Raw genomic sequence first — 25,891 nt, forward strand, 5'->3', positions numbered from 1 at the left:
ACATTTCTTTCCTTAAACATACTTCCTATCTCTCCTTTCTTCTCATCTTGGTTACATCCACACACATTTAGACACCTAAATCAGTGCCTTCGAAGAGGATGAACACTGCCTGCTTGACTCCTGCTTCTTCTTTTAGAAAGTGAAATACAAGGGAAGGGTTTCCTGCCCCCCCACTCCCACCCCCTTTTGACAACACTTAGGTCACACAAATCATTTTTTGTAACCCTCTATCTTCCTGTGGTGAGCACTATGCACTAGTCTTAACTTAGGGCAATGATATGAGTAATATACAATAGTAGTAGGAAGGAACATTAGGCTGGAGCATTAGGTAGAAGTAGTAGATAGGACATAAATACACCAACATCAAATAGAAGTCAGCAGTCAGTAGGAATAGCCTCTGGAAGCAATGCACTAGAGCTGCCCTCTGCCAGTGGCCTGTCAAGGGTGAAGCACTAAAGGCTAAATTGCTGTACTGGGTTCACCAGTTATGGAGACTTTTCCCATAAGCACCACCTCAAGAGAGCTCGTGGAGAGAATGAGTCAGAGATATAGATATAACCAGAGAGAAAAGAAGGAACTGAAAATCACAAACATAAGGCATAATGAATAAATATCAAGGTCCACCCACAGCAATAACATACTAAACAACTGGTAAAGCAAATAAGCACAGAATAGAAACTTACCCTTTCTGAGTACAAAGGATGCCTTTATTGAGCAATGCCCGGCGAAGATCTTGAAGCACCTGGTCAGGGTTTTTGCTGCCCGTCGTACTCACATTATAGAGGTTCTGCAATGACACAAGTACTTCTTTCCTAAATAAAGTAAACAAATATTCCCCTATATAAATAAAGTGAAAAAAAATTCCCTTAAGACCTTACATATACAGATATATGTAGTAATGTGTTTGCATCTCTTTACTGCATGATTCTATTAAAAAGAAACTTCTTCCATACTTGTTCAAAGATAGACCCTCATTCATGAATTTTTCTCTGATTAGACCCCAGTAATTTTCATAAACTTCCACTTTTCAGATTAAAAAATAAGGGGTCTCACAATACAGAAAAAGACACACTAAGCTCTGTACAATTACATTAACCTTTAAATAATATACACACTAAGCTCCGTCCGTACAATTATATCAAACCTGTACATAATATAAGCACAACCAATGAATCACAATATCTAGTGAACATATTCTAACTTTTAAGGGGTCGCACCCACAATCATATACAAAACAGTCCCTATACTGGAATGACAAAAATAATCCTGAAAACCCTACAGAAATCTTTACATGTAACTGTTAAAATCTACTCTCAATAATGGTGGATAGGCAATGGTGCTGACTAGTTCCAAATATGTGTTCAGCTTGTGATTATTCGAACCTTTTTTCATCAATATACACAACTCACCAACAAATGGTAACATAAAGACAAGAAAAAATGGTGTCACCTGTACATTTTTTTGTTTTTTTTTCCAGAAATACTCACAAGCACACTCTAAGGATCACAGTAGTATGGTATGGTGAAAACTACTTTTGCATCTCTGGCTGCAAGACTGTATAAATATTCAAAAGACTTGGTTTGGATGAATAATGCAAAACAAAAGACTGATTTGGATAAAACAAAATGCAAAACAAAACATACAATATAAATACATTCAACCACTTCACTGTGACAGTCCTAACATCCACTGCGTACCCTGTTTGGGAAATTCTCAAATACCTGTATTCCAGAAAAACATTTCCATCAGTTTGTTATTATGATTAACTAGAGCATAATAATTTCTTAATCAACGATACACAAATGAACCTGGCAAAACATTCTTAATATGTGCTATGCAACCTTTAACTTATGCTGCTTCACTACCAGGAATGTGAAGTACAATCAGTACTACTATCAGGCATATGTAATGATATGGGTAGTATTTTTTGGAAGTGCTTTATCAAAAACAAATATGAGTACTTAGGGTATGCATTAACAATATCTATCATCTTGCAAGAGCATCAAAGCTTCACAATGTAAGGGTGCAGATTTCATACAGGCCTCCTTGACTTCTCCACACAGATTGACAACTGAATAGAGAAAACATAGGCTGTAAAATCTTTTAACAATGCATTGAATGCCACAAAAATGAATATTTTGCTGTATATTTCTCCTCTTGGTAAAGGTGGGCAATTCAATCGACCATAATGTGTCTAACCTAATCAAATTGAACAGAAAACATAATCATTCAATGTATACAGCCTGGCCACAAAGAAAGCATCAACATAATTCTATTTCAGCATGAGAAGAAAAAATGAAGTCATTTGAGACACTTTTATTTTGTGCCATTTCTCAAAATAACTAGAGAATAGTTATGGTTTACTTGACTAGAGAGGTCACTGGCACCTATGGCCTACAAACACTTGGCACATTTAAGGACTGCATGCTAAGATTCAGAGTGATCCTTTTCCTACACAAAATTAAGAACTATATGATCAATAAACTAACTTGTATAACAACTTAATGGTTTCCAATTCATCAAAACAAGTTATCAATATTCTTTCAATAAATGTTCTACCCTCTTTACTTTAATTTCTTAAATGATCAGAAGCATACAATATTTTTGTCCATTGCACTTAGATCAAGCTCTAAACATCCTTTCAATCACCACATAAAAACCAATCCTAAAGCAACACTTTATATTTCCCAAAAATTTCAATACAATCATCTTAAATATACCCATAATCTTAACAAATGTTGCAGGCTTTCATTTTTTGGTGAAATAAGTAAAACACTGAACCAGTTTACCACCTATGCCCAAGTAACTTTTTCTGATGGAGTCATCATTCTAAAGGGTGATTTACATAAAGTCTACCCAGGGAAAAGAAAAGGACTTCAATTATACGCACTAACTGGTAAACATTAACCGATTACATTTCAAAATAAAAAAATTACTTTTATGTAAACAGTCTTATGCTGATAATATCATCTTTCAAACTCAAAGGAGATTTTCCATTTAAATAAACCATTATCTATCTATCTATCTACATACATTATCTATCTATCTAAATACATTTCTTTTTTTTTTTTTTTCAAACTATTCGCCATTTCCCGCATTAGCGAGGTAGCGTTAAGAACAGAGGACTGGGCCTTTTTCGGAATATCCTCACCTGGCCCCCCTCTGTTCCTTCTTTTGGAAAATTAAAAAAAAACGAGAGGGGAGGATTTCCAGCCCCCCGCTCCCTCCCCTTTTAGTCGCCTTCTATGACACGCAGGGAATACGTGGGAAGTATTCTTAATCCCCTATCCCCAGGGATAAATACATTCATATAGGGTATTTTGGTCGGGGTGGTGCGTGAAGTGAGAGGATCAGGGAGAATGGTTTGTTTAAGAGAAAAGAGGCAGTGAAAGCTTTGTGGAGGATGAAATTCAGAAAGGAAGCAGGTCAGGATGGTATTTCCGTGGAATTTATCAAAAAAGGGGGTGACTGTATTGTCAATTCATTGGTAAGGATATTCCATGTATGATGGATCATGGTGAAGTGCCTGAGGATTGACAGAATGCATCCATACTGCCATTGTAAAAAGTCAAAGGGGATAAAGAGGATTATCCAAACTAGAGAGGCATAAGAGTCTTGGGTATTCCTGGGAAATTAAATGGAAGGTATTGATTGAGAGGGTGAAGGCATGTACAGAGCATCAGACTGGAGAAAAGCAGTGTTGTGTCAGAAGTGGTAAAGAATGTGTGGATCAGGTGCATATTTTGAAGAATGTCTGCATACTTAGAAAAACAGATGGAAATATATGTAGCATTTATGGCTCTGGAGAAGGCATATGACAGAACTGATAGAGTCTTAAGAGTATATAGTTTGGGAGGTAAGTTGATAGAAGCAGTGAAAAGTTTTTACCAAGGATGTAAGGCATGTGTATGAGTAGGAAGAGAGAAGAGTAACTGGTTCCTAGTAAACATTGGTCCGTGATGTCCCCATGGTTGTTTAATTTGTTTATGGATGGGAAGGTTTGGAGAGTGGGGCAAGTATGCAGTCAGTGCCTGGGAAGTGGGTCATTTGCTGTTTGCTGATGATACAGCTCTAGTGGGTGATTCATGTGAGAAACTGCAGGAGTTGATGACTGAGTTTGGGATAGTGTGTGAAAGTAGAAAGTTTATAGTAAATGTGAATAAGAGTAAGGATATTAGGTTCAGTAGGGTTGAGGGACAAGTTAACTGGGATGTAAGTATGAATAAAGAATAATTGGAGGAAGTGGAGTGTTTCAAATATCTAGGAGTGGACATCGCAGCAGATGCAACCATGGAAGCAGAAGTGAGTCACAAGGTGGGGAAGGGGATGATGGTTCTCAGAGTGATGAAGAATGGGTGGAAGGAGAGAACATTATCTCCAAGAGCAAAAATGGGTATGTTCGAAGGAATTGTAGTTCCAATGATGTTATATGGTTGCCAGTCATGTGCCATAGATAAGGTTGTACATAAGACAGTGGATGTGTTGGAAACAAAATGTTTGAGGACAATATGTGGTGTCAGGAGGTTTCATCGAGTAAGAAATGAAAGAAAAAGAGATATGTGAGGAAATAAAAAGAGTATGGCTGAGTGAGCAGAAAAGGGCGTGTTGAAATGGTTTGGACACATGGAGAGGATGGGTGAGTAAATATTGACAAAGAGCATAGAAGTGTCAGAGGAGGAGGGAGCAAGGAGCAGCGGGAGACCAAATTGGAAGTGGAAGGATGGAGTGAAAAAAATTTTGAGTGACTGAGGCGAGAACATACAGGAGGGTGAGAGGCATGCAAGGAATACAGTGAATTTGAAAAATGTGGTATACCAGGGTTGATGTGCTGTCAATGGACTGAACCAGGTAATGTGAAGCATCTAGGGTAAACCATGCAAAGGTATGTGGGGCCTGGATGTGCATAGGGAACTGTGGTTTAGGGACATTACACACAACAGCTAGAGACTGAGTGTAAACGAATGTAGCCTATTTCTATCCTTTCTTGGAGCTACCTTGTTGAATGGGGGGGGGGGGTATTTACTGTTAGGTAAATCAGCGACAGGAATGGATGAAGGCTAATATATATGAATATTACAGTTGTATATGTGTACATGTTTTTGTATGTATATTCATGTATGTGCTGAAATGCATATGTATGTATATATGCATGTATGGGCATTTGTGTGTATGTGTGTGTGTGTGTGTGTATATATATATATATATATATATATATATATATATATATATATATATATATATACTTGTGGCATGCTTGTGACAAAGTATAAAAGAAAAAAAAAAAAAAAAATATATATATATATATATATATATATATATATATATATATATATATATATATATATATATATATATATATATATATATTTTTTTTATACTTTGTCGCTGTCTCCCACGTTTGCGAGGTAGCGCAAGGAAACAGACGAAAGAAATGGCCCAACCCACCCCCATACACATGTATATACATACGTCCACACACGCAAATATACATACCTACACAGCTTTCCATGGTTTACCCCAGACGCTTCACATGCCTTGATTCAATCCACTGACAGCACGTCAGCCCCAGTATACCACATCGCTCCAATTCACTCTATTCCTTGCCCTCCTTTCACCCTCCTGCATGTTCAGGCCCCGATCACACAAAATCTTTTTCACTCCATCTTTCCACCTCCAATTTGGTCTCCCTCTTCTCCTTGTTCCCTCCACCTCCGACACATATATCCTCTTGGTCAATCTTTCCTCACTCATCCTCTCCATGTGCCCAAACCACTTCAAAACACCCTCTTCTGCTCTCTCAACCACACTCTTTTTATTTCCACACATCTCTCTTACCCTTACGTTACTCACTCGATCAAACCACCTCACACCACACATTGTCCTCAAACATCTCATTTCCAGCACATCCATCCTCCTGCGCACAACTCTATCCATAGCCCACGCCTCGCAACCATACAACATTGTTGGAACCACTATTCCTTCAAACATACCCATTTTTGCTTTCAGAGATAATGTTCTCGACTTCCACACATTCTTCAAGGCCCCCAGAATTTTCGCCCCCTCCCCCACCCTATGATCCACTCCCGCTTCCATGGTTCCATCCGCTGCCAGATCCACTCCCAGATATCTAAAACACTTCACTTCCTCCAGTTTTTCTCCATTCAAACTCACCTCCCAATTGACTTGACCCTCAACCCTACTGTACCTAATAACCTTGCTCTTATTCACATTTACTCTTAACTTTCTTCTTCCACACACTTTACCAAACTCCGTCACCAGCTTCTGCAGTTTCTCACATGAATCAGCCACCAGCGCTGTATCATCAGCGAACAACAACTGACTCACTTCCCAAGCTCTCTCATCCCCAACAGACTTCATACTTGCCCCTCTTTCCAAGACTCTTGCATTTACCTCCCTAACAACCCCATCCATAAACAAATTAAACAACCATGGAGACATCACACACCCCTACCGCAAACCTATATTCACTGAGAACCAATCACTTTCCTCCCTTCCTACACGTACACATGCCTTACATCCTCGATAAAAACTTTTCACTGCTTCTAACAACTTGCCTCCCACACCATATATTCTTAATACCTTCCACAGAGCATCTCTATCAACTCTATCATATGCCTTCTCCAGATCCATAAATGCTACATACAAATCCATTTGCTTTTCTAAGTATTTCTCACATACATTCTTCAAAGCAAACACCTGATCCACACATCCTCTACCACTTCTGAAACCACACTGCTCTTCCCCAATCTGATGCTCTGTACATGCCTTCACCCTTTCAATCAATACCCTCCCATATAATTTACCAGGAATACTCAACAAACTTATACCTCTGTAATTTGAGCACTCACTCTTATTCCCTTTGCCTTTGTACAATGGCACTATGCACGCATTCCGCCAATCCTCAGGCACCTCACCATGAGTCATACATACATTAAATAACCTTACCAACCAGTCAACAATACAGTCACCCCCTTTCTTAATAAATTCCACTGCAATACCATCCAAACCTGCTGCCTTGCCGGCTTTCATCTTCCGCAAAGCTTTCACTACCTCTTCTCTGTTTACCAAATCATTTTCCCTAACCCTCTCACTTTGCACACCACCTCGACCAAAATACCCTATATCTGCCACTCTATCATCAAACACATTCAACAAACCTTCGAAATACTCACTCCATCTCCTTCTCACATCACCACTACTTGTTATCACCTCCCCATTTGCGCCCTTCACTGAAGTTCCCATTTGCTCCCTTGTCTTACGCACTTTATTTACCTCCTTCCAGAACATCTTTTTATTCTCCCTAAAATTTAATGATATATATATATACAGACACACACATTATCTCGGAAAGCAAAAATGGGTATGTTTGAAGGAATAGTGGTTCCAACAATGTTGTATGGTTGCAAGGCGTGGGCTATGGATAGAGTTGTGCGCAGGAGGATGGATGTGCTGGAAATGAGATGGTTGAGGACAATGTGTGGTGTGAGGTGGTTTGATCGAGTAAGTAACGTAAAGGTAAGAGAGATGTGTGGAAATAAAAAGAGCATGGTTGAGAGAGCGGAAGAGGGTATTTTGAAATGGTTCGGGCACATGGAGAGAATGAGTGAGGAAAGATTGACCAAGAGAATATATGTGTCGGAGGTAGAGGGAACCAGGAGAAGAGGGAGACCAAATTGGAGGTGGAAAGATGGAGTGAAAAAGATTTTGTGTGATCGGGGCCTGAACATGCAGGAGGGTGAAAGGAGGGCAAGGAATAGAGTGAATTGGAGCGATGTGGTATACCGGGGTTGACGTGCTGTCAGTGGATTGAATCAAGGCATGTGAAGCGTCTGGGGTAAACCATGGAAAGCTGTGTAGGTATGTATATTTGCGTGTGTGGACGTATGTATATACATGTGTATGGGGGTGGGTTGGGCCATTTCTTTCGTCTGTTTCCTTGCGCTACCTCGCAAACGCGGGAGACAGCGACAAAGCAAAAAAAAAAATATATATATATATATATATATATATATATATGTGAGAAATACTTAGAAAAGCAAATGGATTTGTATGTAGCATTTATGGATCTGGAGAAGGCATATGATAGAGTTGATAGAGATGCTCTGTGGAAGGTATTAAGAATATATGGTGTGGGAGGCAAGTTGTTAGAAGCAGTGAAAAGTTTTTATCCAGGATGTAAGGCATGTGTACGTGTAGGAAGAGAGGAAAGTGATCGGTTCTCAGTGAATGAAGGTTTGCGGCAGGGGTGTGTGATGTCTCCATGGTTGTTTAATTTGTTTATGGATGGGGTTGTTAGGGAGGTAAATGCAAGAGTCTTGGAAAGAGGGGCAAGTATGAAGTCTGTTGGGGATGAGAGAGCTTGGGAAGTGAGTCAGTTGTTGTTCGCTGATGATACAGCGCTGGTGGCTGATTCATGTGAGAAACTGCAGAAGCTGGTGACGGAGTTTGGTAAAGTGTGTGGAAGAAGAAAGTTAAGAGTAAATGTGAATAAGAGCAAGGTTATTAGGTACAGTAGGGTTGAGGGTCAAGTCAATTGGGAGGTGAGTTTGAATGGAGAAAAACTGGAGGAAGTGAAGTGTTTTAGATATCTGGGAGTGGATCTGGCAGCGGATGGAACCATGGAAGCGGAAGTGGATCATAGGGTGGGGGAGGGGGCGAAAATCCTGGGGGCCTTGAAGAATGTGTGGAAGTCGAGAACATTATTTCGGAAAGCAAAATTGGGTATGTTTGAAGGAATAGTGGTTCCAACAATGTTGTATGGTTGCGAGGCGTGGGCTATGGATAGAGTTGTGCGCAGGAGGATGGATGTGCTGGAAATGAGATGTTTGAGGACAATCTGTGGTGTGAGGTGGTTTGATCGAGTGAGTAACATAAGGGTAAGAGAGATGTGTGGAAATACAAAGAGAGCAGAAGAGGGTGTTTTGAAGTGGTTTGGGCACATGGAGAGGATGAGTGAGGAAAGATTGACCAAGAGGATATATGTGTCGGAGGTGGAGGGAGCAAGGAGAAGAGGGAGACCAAATTGGAGGTGGAAAGATGGAGTGAAAAAGATTTTGTGTGATCGGGGCCTGAACATGCAGGAGGGTGAAAGGAGGGCAAGGAATAGAGTGAATTGGAGCGATGTGGTATACCGGGGTTGACGTGCTGTCAGTGGATTGAATCAAGGCATGCGAAGCGTCTGGGGTAAACCATGAAAAGCTGTGTAGGTATGTATATTTGCATCTGTGGACGTATGTATATACATGTGTATAGGGGGGGGTTGGGCCATTTCTTTCGTCTGTTTCCTTGCGCTACCTCGCAAACGCGGGAGACAGCGACAAAGTAAAAAAAAAAAAAAAAAAAAAAAAGTAGGAGAGATGGCTAGAGAGCATTATTGGATTACGTGTTAATTGACAGGCGCGAGAAAGAGAGACTTTTGGATGTTAATGTGCTGAGAGGTGCAACTGGAGGGATGTCTGATCATTATCTTGTGGAGGCTAAGGTGAAGATTTGTATGGGTTTTCAGAAAAGAAGAGTGAATGTTGGGGTGAAGAGGGTGGTGAGAGTAAGTGAGCTTGGGAAGAAGACTTGTGTGAGGAAGTACCAGGAGAGACTGAGTACAGAATGGAAAAAGGTGAGAACAATGGAAGTAAGAAGAGTGGGGGAGGAATGGGATGTATTTAGGGAATCAGTGATGGATTGCGCAAAAGATGCTTGTGGCATGAGAAGAGTGGGAGGTGGGTTGATTAGAAAGGGTAGTGAGTGGTGGGATGAAGAAGTAAGATTATTAGTGAAAGAGGAGAGAGGCATTTGGACGATTTTTGCAGGGAAAAAATGCAATTGAGTGGGAGATGTATAAAAGAAAGAGACAGGAGGTCAAGAGAAAGGTGCAAGAGGTGAAAAAGAGGGCAAATGAGAGTTGGGGTGAGAGAGTATCATTAAATTTTAGGGAGGATAAAAAGATGTTCTGGAAGGAGGTAAATAAAGTGTGTAAGACAAGGGAGCAAATGGGAACTTCAGTGAAGGGCGCAAATGGGGAGGTGATAACAAGTAGTGGTGATGTGAGAAGGAGATGGAGTGAGTATTTTGAAGGTTTGTTGAATGTGTTTGATGATAGAGTGGCAGATATAGGGTGTTTTGGTCGAGGTGGTGTGCAAAGTGAGAGGGTTAGGGAAAATGATTTGGTAAACAGAGAAGAGGTAGTAAAAGCTTTGCGGAAGATGAAAGCTGGCAAGGCAGCAGGTTTGGATGGTATTGCAGTGGAATTTATTAAAAAAGGGGGTGACTGTATTATTGACTGGTTGGTAAGGTTATTTACTGTATGCATGACTCATGGTGAGGTGCCTGAGGATTGGCAGAATGTGTGCATAGTGCCATTGCACAAAGGCAAAGGGGATAAGAGTGAGTGCTCAAATTACAGAGGTATAAGTTTGTTGAGTGTTCCTGGTAAATCATATGGGAGGGTATTGATTGAGAGGGTGAAGGCATGTATAGAGCATCAGATTGGGGAAGAGCAGTGTGGTTTCAGAAGTGGTAGAGGATGTGTGGATCAGGTGTTTCCTTTGAAGAATGTATGTGAGAAATACTTAGAAAAGCAAATGGATTTGTATGTAGCATTTATGGATCTGGAGAAGGCATATGATAGAGTTATTAGAGATGCTCTGTGGAAGGTATTAAGAATATATGGTGTGGGAGGCAAGTTGTTAGAAGCAGTGAAAAGTTTTTATCGAGGATGTAAGGCATGTGTACGTGTAGGAAGAGAGGAAAGTGATTGGTTCTCAGTGAATGTAGGTTTGCGGCAGGGGTGTGTGATGTCTCCATGGTTGTTTAATTTGTTTATGGATGGGATTGTTAGAAAGGTAAATGCAAGAGTTTTGGAAAGAGGGGCAAGTATGAAGTCTGTTGGGGATGAGAGAGCTTGGGAAGTGAGTCAGTTGTTGTTCGCTGATGATACAGCGCTGGTGGCTGATTCATGTGAGAAACTGCAGAAGCTGGTGACTGAGTTTGGTAAAGTGAGTGAAAGAAGAAAGTTAAGAGTAAATGTGAATAAGAGCAAGGTTATTAGGTACAGTAGGGTTGAGGGTCAAGTCAACTGGGAGGTAAGTTTGAATGGAGAAAAACTGGAGGAAGTAAAGTGTTTTAGATATCTGGGAGTGGATCTGGCAGCGGATGGAACCATGGAAGCGGAAGTGGATCATAGGGTGGGGGAGGGGGTGAAAATCCTGGGAGCCTTGAAGAATGTGTGGAAGTCGAGAACATTATCTCGGAAAGCAAAAATGGGTATGTTTGAAGGAATAGTGGTTCCAACAATGTTGTATGGTTGCGAGGCGTGGGCTATGGATAGAGTTGTGCGCAGGAGGATGGATGTGCTGGAAATGAGATGTTTGAGGACAATGTGTGGTGTGAGGTGGTTTGATCGAGTAAGTAACGTAAGGATAAGAGAGATGTGTGGAAATAAAAAGAGCGTGGTTGAGAGAGCAGAAGAGGGTGTTTTGAAATGGTTTGGCCACATGGAGAGAATGAGTGAGGAAAGATTGACCAAGAGGATATATGTGTCGGAGGTGGAGGGAACGAGGAGAAGTGGGAGACCAAATTGGAGGTGGAAAGATGGAGTGAAAAAGATTTTGTGTAATCGGGGCCTGAACATGCAGGAGGGTGAAAGGAGGGCAAGGAATAGGGTGAATTGGATCGATGTGGTATACCGGGGTTGACGTGCTGTCAGTGGATTGAATCAGGGCATGTGAAGCGTCTGGGGTGAACCATGGAAAGCTGTGTAGGTATGTATATTTGCGTGTGTGGACGTATGTATATACATGTGTATGGGGGTGGGTTGGGCCATTTCTTTCGTCCGTTTCCTTGCGCTACCTCGCAAACGCGGGAGACAGCGACAAAGCAAAAAAAAAGAAAAAAAAAAATATATATATATATATATATATATATTTATTTACTTTGTTGCTGTCTCCCGTGTCAGTGAGGGAGGGCAAGGAAACAGATGAAAGAATGGCCCAACCCACCGATATACACATATATATACATACACGTCCACAAACGCAAATAAAAAACCTATACATCTCAACGTATACATATATATACACAATCACATATACATATATACACATGCACATAATTCATAGTCTGCCATTATGCATTCCCATCACCACCCCACCACAAATGAAATAACAACCCCCTCCCCCACATGTGCATGAGGTAGAACTAGGAATAGACAACAAAGGCCTTATTCGTTCACACTCAGTCTCTAGCTGTCATGTATAATGCACCTAAACCATAGCTTCCTTTCCACATCCAGGCCCCACAAAACTTTCCATTGTTTACCCCAGACGCTTCACATGCCCTGGATTAATCCATGGACATCACATCGACCCCGTAATACCATATCATTCCAATTCACTCTATTCCTTGCACACCTTTTACCCTCTTTCATGTTCAGGTCTCGATCACTCAAAACCTTTTTCAATTCATCTTTCCACCTCCAATTTGGTCTCCCACTTCTCCTCGTTCCCTCCACCTCTGACACATATATCCTCTTTGTCAATCTCTCCTCACTTATTTTCTCCATGTGCCCAAACCATTTCAAAACACCCTCCTCTCCTCTCTTAACCACACTCTTTTTATTACCACACATCTCTCTTACCCTATTATTACTTACTCAATCAAACCACCTCACACTAAATATTGTCCTCAAACATCTCATTTCCAGCACATCCACCCTCCTCTGCACAACTCTATCCATAGCCCACGCCTCACAACCATATAACATTGTTGGAATCACTATCCCTTCAAACATACCCATTTTTGCTTTCCGAGTTAATATTCTCGACTTCCACACATTCTTCAACGCTCCCACAACTTTCGCCCCCTCCCCTACCCTATGATTCACTTCCACTTTCATGGTTCTATCTGCTGCCAAATCCACTCCCAGATATCTAAAACACTTCACTTCCTCCAGTTTTTCTCCCAACTGACTTGTCCCTCAACCCTACTGTACCTACTAACCTTGCTCTTATTCATATTTACTCTCAGCTTTCTTCTTTCACACACTTCATCAAACTCAGTCACCAGCTTCTTCGGTTTCTCACACGAATCAGCCACCAATGCTGTATCATCAGCGAACAACAATTGACTTACTTCCCAAGCTCTCTCATCCACAACAGACTGCATACTTGCCCCTCTTTCCAAAACTCTTGCATTCACCTCCCTAACAACTCCATTCATAAACAAATTCAACAACCATGGAGACATAACACACCACTCCCGCAAACCAACATTTACTGAGAACCAATCACTTTCCTCTCTTCCTACTCATACACATGCCTTACATCCTCGATAAAATCTTTTCACTGCTTCTAACAAGTGGCCTCCCACAATATATATTCTTAATACCTTCCACAGAGTATCTCTATCATATGCCCTCTCCAGATCCATAAATGCTACATACAAATCCATTTGCTTTTCTAAGTATTCTCACATACATTCTTCAAAGCAAAAACTTGATCCACACATCCTCTACTACTTCTGAAACCACACTGTTCTTCCCCAATCTGATGCTCTGTACATGCCTTCACCCTCTCAATCAATACCCTCCCATACAATTTACCAGGAATACTCAACAAACTTATACCTCTGTAATTTGAGCACTCACTTTTATCCTCTTTGCCTTTGTACAATGGCACTATGCAAGCATTCCGCCAATCCTCAGGCACCTCACCATGAGTCATACATACATTAAATAACCTCACCAACCAGTCAACATTACAGTCAACCCCTTTTTTAATAAATTCCACTGCAATGCCATCCAAACCCACTGACTCGGCAGCTTTCATCTTCCGCTAAGCTTTTACTACCTCTTCTCTATTTACCAAATCATTTTCCTTAACCCTCTCACTTGCACACCACCTCGACCAAAACACCCTATATCTGCCACTCTATCATCAAACACATTCAACAAACCTTCAAAATACTCACTCCATCTCCTTCTAACATCACCACTACATGTTATCACCTCCACATTAGCCCCCTTCACTGAAGTTCCCATTTGTCCTCTAGTCTTATGCACTTTATTTACCTCCTTCCAAAACATCTTTTTATCCTCCCTAAATTTCAATGATATTCTCTCATCCTAAATGTCATTTGTCCTTTTTTTCACCTCTTGCACCTCTCTCTTGACCTCCTGCCTCTTTCTTTTATACATCTCCCACTCATTTGCATTATTTCACTGCAAATATCATCCAAATGCCTCTCTCTTCTCTTTCACTAATAATCTTATTTCTTCATCCCACCACTCATTACCCTTTCTAATCTGCCCACCTCCCATGCTTCTCATGCCACAAGCATCTTTTGTGCAAGCCATCACTGCTTCCCTAAATACATCCCACTCCTCCCCCACTCCCCTTACGTCATTTATTCTCACCTTTTTCCATTCTGTACTCAGTCTCTCCTGGTACTTCCTCACACAAGTCTCCTTCCCAAGATCACTTACTCTCATCACTCTCTTTACCCCAACATCTCTCTTCTTTTCTGAAAACCTCTACAAATCTTCACCTTCGCCTCCACAAGATAATGATCAGACATCCCTCCAGTTGTACCTCTCAGCACATTAACATCCAACAGTCTCTCTCGCGCGCCTATCAATTAACCTGTAATCCAATAACGCTCTCTGGCCATCTCTCCTACTTACATACGTATACTTATGTATGTCTCTCTTTTTTAACCAGGTATTCCCAATCACCGGTCCTTTTTCAGCAAATAAATCTACAAGCTCTTCATTATTTCCATTTACAACACTGAACACCCCATGTACACCAATCATTCCCTCAACTGCCACATTACTCACCTTTGCATTCAAATCACCCATCACTATAACCCGGTCTCATGCATCAAAACTACTAACACACTCGCTCAGCTGCTCCCAAAACACTTGCCTCTCATGCTCTTTCTTCTCATGCCCAGGTGCATATGCAACAATAATCACCCAACTAATCCAAAGAAGGGATGTCTTAAGTGTTCAGGGATCCAGGGAATCATAATAAGCAACCAGGATAACCATGGGCAAATAAAGGTAACTGATTGGTAAAGAGCTGCGTGATTTTTAAAAAGAGAGTTAGTAAGGGGCGAGAGGCATTTACCTCACCAGAAAGCATGGAATTATAGATTTCTGACACCAAAGAGAATCAGAGATTCTACCAAAGCACATAGGCAATAATGAATCCAGAGAGAAATAAAGTATACACACATAAAATTGTATTCTAGGCCAATACAAATCAAGGGAAAGGAGTACACAAAATACAGAGGTGAGCTTTTCAAAGGATTTTAAAGCCTACTACTTACCTTACTCTCAACAATAAGTGGCCCAGAATCTGAACTTAATTTTCTGCGAGGGGTTAGCATATTTCTCATCTTATCTAGGCGCTTCTCAATACTGCCAAATACTTTTCGTGAAGAACGAGGAGTGCGATCAGGAGTCCAGCCCCATTCATCACTATTAGGGGCTAAATATCTGTGGAAAAATAAATACTTATATATTTATTAGATTTTCTCGCTGTCTCCCGCGTTAGCGAGGTAGCGCAAGGATACAGATGAAAGAATGGCCCAACCCACCAATATACACATGCATATACATACACGTCCAAACACACACATATACATACCTATACATCTCAATGTATACATATATATACACACACAGACATATATATATGTACACATATACATAATTCATGCTGTCTGCCCTTATCCACTCCCGTCGCCACAACGCCACACGATATGACAACCCCCTCCCCCAAAATGTGCGCGAGGTAGTGCTAGGAAAAGACATCAAAGGCCACATTCATTCACACGCAGTCTCTAGCTGTCATGTATAATGCACCGAAACCACAGCTCACTTTCCACATCCAGGCCCAACAAAACTTTCCATGGTTTAACCCCAGACGCTTCGCATGCCCTGCTTCAATCCATTCACAGCACGTCGAACCCGGTATACCACATCATTCCAATTCACCTAATTCCTTGCATGCCTTTCACCCTCCTTCATGTTCAGGCCCCAATCACTCAAAATCTTTTTCACTCCATCTTTCCACCTCCAATTTCGTCTCCCACTTCTTGTTCTCTCCACCTCTGACACATATATCTTCTCGGTCAAGCTTTCCTCACTCATTCTCTCCATGTGACCAAACCATTTCAAAACACCTTCTCCTGCTCTCTCAACCACACTCCTTTTATTACTACTCATCTCTCTTACCCTTTCATTACTCACTCGATCAAACCACCTCACACCACATACTGTCCTCAAACATCTCATTTCCAGCACATCCACTCCCCTCCACAAAACTTTATCTATAGCCATTGCCTTGCAACCATATAACACTGTGGGAACCACTATTCCTTCAAAAATAACCATTTTTGGTTTCTGAGATAACATTCTCGACTTCCGCACATTTTTCAATGCTCCCAGAATTTCCACCCCCTCCTCTACCCTATGATTCACTTCTGCTTCCATGGTTACATCCACTGCCAAAGCAACTCCCAGATAAAACACTTCACTTCCACCAGTTTTTTTTCCATTCTACCTTACCTCCCAATTACCTTGTCCCTTAACCCTACTGTACCTAATAATCTTGCTCTTATTCACATTTACTCTCAGCTTTCTTCTCTCACATACTTTACCAAACTCAGTCACCAACTTCTGCAGTTTCTCACCCAAATCAGCCATCAATGCTGTATCTCACTTCCCAAGCACTCTAAATCCACAACAGACTACATCCTTCCCCTCTTTCCAAAACTCTTGCATTCACCTGCCTAACAACACCATCCATTAAGAAATTAAACAACCATGTATATATCACGCATCCCTGCCGCAAACCAATATTCACTGACATCCAATCACTTTCCTCTCTTCCTACTCATATACATGCCTTACATCCTCGATAAAAACTTTTAACTGCTTCTAACAACTTGCCTCAAACACCATATATTCATAATACCTTCCACAGAGCATCTCTAAAATCTCTATCATATGCCTTCTCAGGGACCATAAATGCTACATACAAATCCATTTGCTTTTCTAAGTATTTCTCATATACATTCTTCAAAGCAACCACCTGTACAAGCCTTCACCCTCTCAATCAATACCCTCCTATAAAATTTCCCCGAAATACTCAAAAAACTTATACCTCTGTAATTTGAGCACTCACTTTTATCCACTTTGCCTTTGTACAATGGCACTATGCAAGCATTTTGCTAATCCTCAGGCACCTCACCATGAGTCATACATACATTAAAGGACCACATCAATCAGTAAACTATACAGTCTCCCCCTTTTTTAAAAAATTCCACTGCAATACCATCCTAACCCACTGCCTTGCCAGCTTTCATCTTCCTCAAAGCTTTTACTACCTCTTCTCTGTTTACCAAATCATTTTCCCTAACCCTCTCACTTTGCACAACACCTTGACCAAAACACCCTATATCTGCCACTCTATCATCAAACACATTCAACAAACCTTCAAAATACTCACTCCATCTCACACCACCACTATTTGTTATCACCTCCCCATTAGCTGCCTTCACTGATGTTCCCATTTCTTTTCTTTCTTAGGCACTATATTTACCTCAATCCAAAACATCTTTTCATTCTTCCTAAAATTTAATGATACTCTCATCCCAACTCTCCTTTGCCCTCTTTTTCACCTCTTCCACCTTTCTCTTGACCTCTTGCCTCTTTCTTTTATACATCTCCCACTCATTTACAGTATTTCCCTGCAAATATCGTCCAAATGCCTCTCTCTTCTCTTTCACTAAAAATCTTGCTTTTTCATGCCAACACTCACTACCCTTTCTAATCTGCCCACCTCCCACACTTCTCATGCCACAAGCATCTTTTGCGCAAGCCATCACTGCTTCCCTAAATACATCCCAATCCTCCTCCACTCCCCTTATTTCCTTTGTTCTCAACTTTTTCCATTCTGTACTCAGTCTCTTATGGTACTTCCTCACAAAAGTCTCCTTCCCAAACTCACTTCATCTCACCACTCTCTTCACCCCAACATTCTCTCTTCTTTTATGAAAACTCCTACTACAAATGTTCACCTTCGCCTCCACAAGATAATGATCAGACATCCCTCCAGTGGCACCTCTCAGCACATTAATATCCAGAAGTCTCTCTTTTGCATGCCTATCAATTAACAAGGAATCCAATAACACTCTCTGGCCATCTCTCCTACTTACATAAGTATACATAAGTATATCTCTCTTTTTAAACCAGGTATTCCCAATGACCAGTCCTTTTTCAGTGCACAAATCTACAAGTTATTCACCATCTCCATTTCAAACACTGAACACCCCATGTACACCAATTATTACCTCAACTGCCGAATTATTCACCTTTGCATTCAAATCACCCATCACTATAATCAGGTCTCGTGCATCAAAACTACTGGCACACTTACTCAGCTGCTCCCAAAACATTTCCCTGTCATGAGCTTTCTTATCATGCCCAGGTGCATATGCACCAATAATCACCAATCTCTCTCCATCCACTTTCACTTTTACCCATATCAATATAGAGTTTACTTTCTTACACTGTATCACTCCCACCACTCCTGTTTCAGGAGTAGTGCTACTCCTTCCCTTGCTCTTGTCCTTTCACTAACCCCTTACTTTACTTACAAGACATTCACAACCCACTCTTCCCCTTTACCCTTGCACTTCGTTTCACTCACAGCCAAAACATCCAGGATCCATATATATATACATATATATATATATATATATATATATATATATATATATATATATATATATATATATAGTAGTGGTGATGTGAGAAGGAGATGGAATGAGTATTTTGAAGGTTTGTTGAATGTGTCTGATGACAGAGTGGCAGATATAGGGTGTTTGGGTCGAGGTGGTGTGCAAAGTGAGAGGGTTAGGGAAAATGATTTGGTAAACAGAGAAGAGGTAGTAAAAGCTTTGCGGAAGATGAAAGCCGGCAAGGCAGCAGGTTTGGATGGTATTGCAGTGGAATTTATTAAAAAAGGGGGTGACTGTATTGTTGACTGGTTGGTAAGGTTATTAATGTATGTATGACTCATGGTGAGGTGCCTGAGGATTGGCGGAATGCGTGCATAGTGCCATTGTACAAAGGCAAAGGGGATAAGAGTGAGTGCTCAAATTACAGAGGTATAAGTTTGTTGAGTATTCCTGGTAAATTATATGGGAGGGTATTGACTGAGAGGGTGAAGGCATGTACAGAGCATCAGATTGGGGAAGAGCAGTGTGGTTTCAGAAGTGGTAGAGGATGTGTGGATCAGGTGTTTGCTTTGAAGAATGTATGTGAGAAATACTTAGAAAAGCAAATGGATTTGTATGTAGCATTTATGGATCTGGAGAAGGCATATGATAGAGTTGATAGAGATGCTCTGTGGAAGGTATTAAGAATATATGGTGTGGGAGGCCACTTGTTAGAAGGAGTGAAAAGTTTTTATCGAGGATGTAAGGCATGTGTACGTGTAGGAAGAGAGGAAAGTGATTGGTTCTCAGTGAATGTAGGTTTGCGGCAGGGGTGTGTGATGTCTCCATGGTTGTTTAATTTGTTTATGGATGGGGTTGTTAGGGAGGTAAATGCAAGAGTTTTGGAAAGAGGGGCAAGTATGAAGTCTGTTGGGGATGAGAGAGCTTGGGAAGTGAGTCAGTTGTTGTTCGCTGATGATACAGCACTGGTGGCGGATTCATGTGAGAAACTGCAGAAGCTGGTGACGGAGTTTGGTAAAGTGTGTGGAAGAAGAAAGTTAAGAGTAAATGTGAATAAGAGCAAGGTTATTAGGTACAGTAGGGTTGAGGGTCAAGTCAATTGGGAGGTGAGTTTGAATGGAGAAAAACTGGAGGAGGTGAAGTGTTTTAGATATCTGGGAGTGGATCTGGCAGCGGATGGAACCATGGAAGCGGAAGTGGATCATAGGGTGGGGGAGGGGGCGAAAATTTTGGGAGCCTTGAAAAATGTGTGGAAGTCGAGAACATTATCTCGGAAAGCAAAAATGGGTATGTTTGAAGGAATAGTGGTTCCAACAATGTTGTATGGTTGCGAGGCGTGGGTTATGGATAGAGTTGTGCGCAGGAGGATGGATGTGCTAGAAATGAGATGTTTGAGGACAATGTGTGGTGTGAGGTGGTTTGATCGAGTAAGTAACGTAAGGGTAAGAGAGATGTGTGGAAATAAAAAGAGCGTGGTTGAGAGAGCAGAAGAGGGTGTTTTGAAGTGGTTTGGGCACATGGAGAGAATGAGTGAGGAAAGATTGACCAAGAGGATATATGTGTCGGAGGTGGAGGGAACGAGGAGAAGAGGGAGACCAAATTGGAGGTGGAAAGATGGAGTGAAAAGGATTTTGTGTGATCGGGGCCTGAACATGCAGGAGGGTGAAAGGAGGGCAAGGAATAGAGTGAATTGGAGCGATGTGGTATACAGGGGTTGACGTGCTGTCAGTGGATTGAATCAAGGCATGTGAAGCGTCTGGGGTAAACCATGGAAAGCTGTGTAGGTATGTATATTTGCGTGTGTGGACGTGTGTATGTACATGTGTATGGGGGGGTTGGGCCATTTCTTTCGTCTGTTTCCTTGCGCTACCTCGCAAATGCAGGAGACAGCGACGAGGTATAAAAAAAAAAAAAAAAAAATATATATATATATATATATATATATATATATATTATTTTTTTTCTTTCTCTCATACTATTCGCCATTTCCCGCGCTAGCGAGGTAGCGTTAAGAACAGAGGACTAGGCCTTCGAGGGAATATCCTCACCTGGCCCCCTTCTCTGTTCCTTCTTTTGAAAAATTAAAAAAAAAAAAAAAACCGAGAGGGGAGGATTTCCAGCCACCCGCTCCCTCCCCTTTTAGTCGCCTTTTACGACACGCGGGGAATACGTGGGAAGTATTCTTTCTCCCCTATCCCCAGGGATAGTATATATATATATATATATATATATATATATATATATATATATATATATATATATATATATATACACTGTGAGTAACATTTAATATATCTACTGCTCTGATGATTTTTTAAGATCTTTTATGTTAACAATGTCGAGTCATGCATTTACAAAGTGAGTGTCCTTTCTAGTGTCTCCGAGGGAGGAATTTCTGTGTTCTACAACGTTCCATTAATCTGGCGCGTCTCATCCACTCCCTCACAAGCCCCATAAACCCTCATAAACATCATAAACCCTCATAAACCCACATAAACACCAAAATTTACAACGTCTTATATAACGCCAGGAGATTTTTCCGACATCTTACAGCGAAGACGAGGCCACGGTTTCCCGAAATGTTGGCTTTCTACTCTCTGCCTCACCCACACGTGAGCTGCTGCTTTACAGTCCATGAGCATACAATTTTTCCCTCTCATGCGTAGCATCTGACACGTAACTCACTCGATCTTTTACGTTAACTGAGATGACACATGCGAGTGAATACCCTAATCGAGGCCATTTTACATACACACACACACACATATATATATATATATATATACACACACATATATATCATCCCCGGGGACAGGGAACCAAGAGCACCCCCCCACGCACTCCCCGCGCGTCCCAGAAGGCGATAGGGGAGAAAGAATATTTCCCACGCATTCCTCACGTGTCGTAGAAAGCGATTAAAGGGGACGGGAGCGGGGGGCCAGAAACCCCCCTCCTTGTATTTTGACTTTCTAAAAGGGGAAACAGAAGAAGGAGTCACGTGGGGAGTGCTCATCCTCCTCAAAGGCTCAGATTGGGGTGTCTAAATGTGTGTGGATGTAACCAAAATGAGGAAAAAGGAGAGATAGGTAGTATGTTTGAGGAAAGGAACCTGAATGTTTTGGCTCTGAGAAAAACGAAGCTCAAGGGTAAAGGGGAAGAGTGGTTTGGAAATGTCTGGGGAGTAAAGTCAGGGGTTAGTGAGAGGACAAGAGCAAGGGAAGGAGTAGCACTACTCCTAAAACAGGAGTTGTGAGAGTATGTGATAGAGCGTAAGAAAGTAAATTCTTGATTGATATGGGTAAAACTGAAAGTTGATGGAGAGAGATGGGTAATTATTGGTGTATTTGCACCTGGGCATGAGAAGAAAGATCATGAGAGGCAAGTGTTTTGGGAGCACCTAAATGAGTGTGTTAGTGGTTTTGATGCACAACATCAGGTTACAGTGATGGGTGATTTGAAGGCAAAGGTGTGTAATGTGGCAGTTGAGGGAATAATTGGTATACATGGGGTGTTCAGTGTTGTAAATGCAAATGGTGAAGAGCTTGTGGATTTATGTGCTGAGAAAAGACTGGTGATTGGGAATACCTGGTTTAAAAAGCGAGATATACATAAGTATACGTATGTAAGTAGGAGAGATGGCCAGAGAGCGTTATTGGATTACGTGTTAATTGATAGGCGCGCGAAACAGAGACTTTTGGATGTTAATGTGCTGAGAGGTGCAACTGGAGGGATGTCTGATCATTATCTTGTGGAGGCGAAGGTGAACATTTGTAGTAGGAGTTTTCAGAAAAGAAGAGAGAATTTTGGAGTGAAGAGAGTGGTGAGAGTAAGTGAGCTTCGGAAGGAGACTTGTGTGAGGAACCACCATGAAAGACTGAGTACAGAACGGAAAAAGGTGAGAACAAAGGAGGTAAGGGGAGTGGGGGAGGAGTGGGATGTATTTAGGGAAGCAGTGATGGCTTGCGCAAAAGATGCTTGTGGCATGAGAAGCGTGGGAGGTGGGTTGATTAGAAAGGGTAGTGAATGGTGGGATGAAGAAGTAAGATTATTACTGAAAGAGAAGAGAGAGGCATTTGGACGATTCTTGCAGGGAAAACATGCAAATGAGTGGGAGATTCATAAAAGAAAGAGGCAAGAGGTCAAGAGAAAGGTGCAAGAGGTGAAAAAGAGGGCAAATGAGAGTTGGGGTGAGAGAGTATCATTGAATTTTAGGGAGAATAAAAAGATGTTTTGGAAGGAGGTAAATAAAGTGCAAAAGACAAGGGAGCAAATGGGAACTTCAGTGAAGGGGGCTAATGGGGAGGTGATAACAAGTAGTGGTGGTGTGAGAAGGAGATGGAGTGAGTATTTTGAAGGTTTGTTGAATGTGTTTGATGATAGAGTGGCAGATATAGGGTGTTTTGGTCGATATGGTGTGCAAAGTGAGAGGGTTGGGGAAAATGATTTGGTAAACAGAGAAGAGGTAGTAAAAGCTTTGTGGAAGATGAAAGCTCACAAGGCAGCAGGTTTGGATGGTATTGCAGTGGAATTTATTAAAAAAGGGGGTGACTGTATTGTTGACTGGTTGGTAAGGTTATTTAATGTATGTATGATTCATGGTGAGGTGTCTGAGGATTGGCGGAATGCTTGCATAGTGCCATTGTACAAAGGTAAAGGGGATACGAGTGAGTGCTCAAATTACAGAGGTATAAGTTTGTTGAGCATTCCTGGGAAATTATATGGGAGGGTACTGATTGAGAGGGTGAAGGCATGCACAGAGCATCAGATTGGGGAAGAGCAGTGTGGTTTCAGAAGTGGTAGAGGATGTGTGGATCAGGTGTTTGCTTTGAAGAATGTATGTGGGAAATACTTAGAAAAGCAAATGGATTTGTATGTACCATTTATGGATCTGGAGAATGCATATGACAGAGTTGATTGAGATGCTCTGTGGAAGGTATTAAGAATATATGGTGTGGGATGGAAATTGTTAGAAGCAGTGAAAAGTTTTTGTCAAGGATGTAAGGCATGTGTACGTGTAGGAAGAGAGGAAAGTGATTAGTTCTCAGTGAATGTAGGTTTGCGGCAAGGGTGTGTGATGTCTCCATGGTTGTTTACTGTGTTTATGGATGGGGTTGTTAGGGAGGTGAATGCAAGAGTTTTGAAAAGAGTGGCAAGTATACAGTCTGTTGTGGATGAGAGAGCTTAGGAAGTGAGTCAGTTGTTGTTCGCTGATGATACAGCGTTGGTGGCTGACTCATGTGAGACTCTGCAGAAGCTGATGACTGAGTTTGACAAAAAGTGTGAAAGATGAAAGTTGAGTAAATGTGAAAGAAGAAAGTTAAGAGTAAATGTGAAAGAAGAAAGTTAAGAGTAAATGTGAATAAGGGCAAGCTTATTAGGTACAATATTGGTGAGGGTCAACTCAATTGGGGGTAAGTTTGAATGGAGAAAAACAGGAGGAAGTAAAGTGTTTTAGATATCTGAGAGTGGATCTGGCAGTGGATGGAACCATGGAAGCGGAAGTGAATCATAGGGTGGGGGAGGGGGCAAAAATTCTAGGAGCCTTGAAGAATGTTTGGAAGTCGAGAACATTATCTCGGAAAGCAAAAATGGGTATGTTTAAAGGAACAGTGGTTCCAACAATGTTGTATGGTTGCGAGGCGTGGGCTATGGATAGAGTTGTGCGCAGGAGGGTGGATGTGCTGGAAATGAGATGTTTGAGGACAATATGTGGTGTGAGGTGCATTGATCGAGTAAGTAATGTAAGGGTTAGAGAGATGTGTGGAAATAAAAAGAGTAAGGTTGAGAGAGCAGAAGAGGGTGTTTTGAAATGATTTGGTCACACGGAGAGAATGAGTGAGGAAAGATTGACCAAGAGGATATATGTGTCAGAGGTGGAGGGAACGATGAGAAGAGGGAGACCAAATTGGAGGTGGAAGGATGGAGTGAAAAAGATTTTGAGAGATTGGGACCTGAACATGCAGGAGGGTGAAAGGCATGCAAGGAATAGAGTGAATTGGAACAATGTGGTATACCGTGGTCGACGTTCTGTCAATGAATTGAACCAGGGCATGTGAAGCGTCTGGGGTAAACGATGGAAAGTTGTGTGTGGCCTGGATGTGGAAAGGGAGCTGTGTTTTCGGTGCATTATTACATAACAGCTAGAGACTGAGTGTGAGTGAATGGGGCCTTTGTTGTCTTTTCTATTAATTTATTTTGCTTTGTCGCTGTCTCCCGTGTTAGTGAGGTAGCACAAGGAAACAGACGAAAGAATGGCCCAACCCACCCACATACACATGTATATACATAGACGTCCACACATGCAAATATACATACCTATACATCTCAATGTACACATATATATTCACATACAGACATATACATATATACACATGTACATAATTCATACTGTCTACCTTTACTTATTCCCATCGCCTCCTCGCCACACATGGAATAACAAACCCCTCCCCCCTCATGTGTGCGAGGTAGTGCTAGGAAAAGAAAACAAAGGCCCCATTCGTTCACACTCAGTCTCTAGCTGTCATGTAATAATGCACCGAAAACACAGCTCCCTTTCCACATCCAGGCCACACACAACTTTCCATCGTTTACCCCAGACGCTTCACATGCCCTGGTTCAATCCACTGACAGCACGTCGACCCCAGTATACCACATCGTTCCAATTAACTCAATTCCTTGCACACCCTTCACCCTCCTGCATGTTCAGGCCCCGATCACTCAAAATCTTTTTCACTCCATCTTTCCACCTCCGATTTGGTCTCCCACTTCTCCTCATTCCCTCCACCTCCGACACATATATCCTCTTGGTCAATCTTTTCTCACTCATTCTCTCCATGTGACCAAACCATTTCAAAAAACCCTCTTCTGCTCTCTCAACCACACTCTTTTTATTTCCACACATCGCACTTACCCTTACATTACTTACTCAATCAAACCACCTCACACCATATATTGTCCTTAAACATCTCATTTCCAGCACATCCACCCTCCTGCGCACAACTCTATCCATAGCCCACGCCTCGCAACCATACAACATTGTTGGAACCACTATTCCTTCAAACATCCCATTTTTGCGTTCTGAGATAATGCTCTCGATTTCCAAAATTTCTTCAAGGCTCCCAGAATT

The 25,891-nt window shown here is 41.5% G+C and overlaps 1 protein-coding gene across 2 annotated transcripts in view; it reads right to left on the reverse strand.

Annotated features, from left to right (window-relative positions):
• Window positions 1–661: 661 nt before the first annotated feature.
• LOC139755006 (maternal embryonic leucine zipper kinase-like) overlaps window positions 662–25,891 on the reverse strand; it is a 304,773-nt gene continuing 279,543 nt past the window's right edge. For both annotated transcript variants that reach the window (XM_071672913.1, XM_071672914.1), the window contains exons 12-13: window positions 15,346–15,514; window positions 662–787 (exon numbers count right to left, since the gene is read on the reverse strand). In XM_071672913.1, the coding sequence (XP_071529014.1) occupies window positions 680–787; window positions 15,346–15,514 (277 nt within the window). In that variant the 3' untranslated portion in view covers window positions 662–679. The remainder of the gene's footprint in view (window positions 788–15,345; window positions 15,515–25,891) is intronic.

The sequence above is a fragment of the Panulirus ornatus genome, chromosome 18, assembly GCF_036320965.1.
Source record: "Panulirus ornatus isolate Po-2019 chromosome 18, ASM3632096v1, whole genome shotgun sequence".
NCBI classification, from domain to species: Eukaryota; Metazoa; Arthropoda; class Malacostraca; order Decapoda; family Palinuridae; genus Panulirus; species Panulirus ornatus.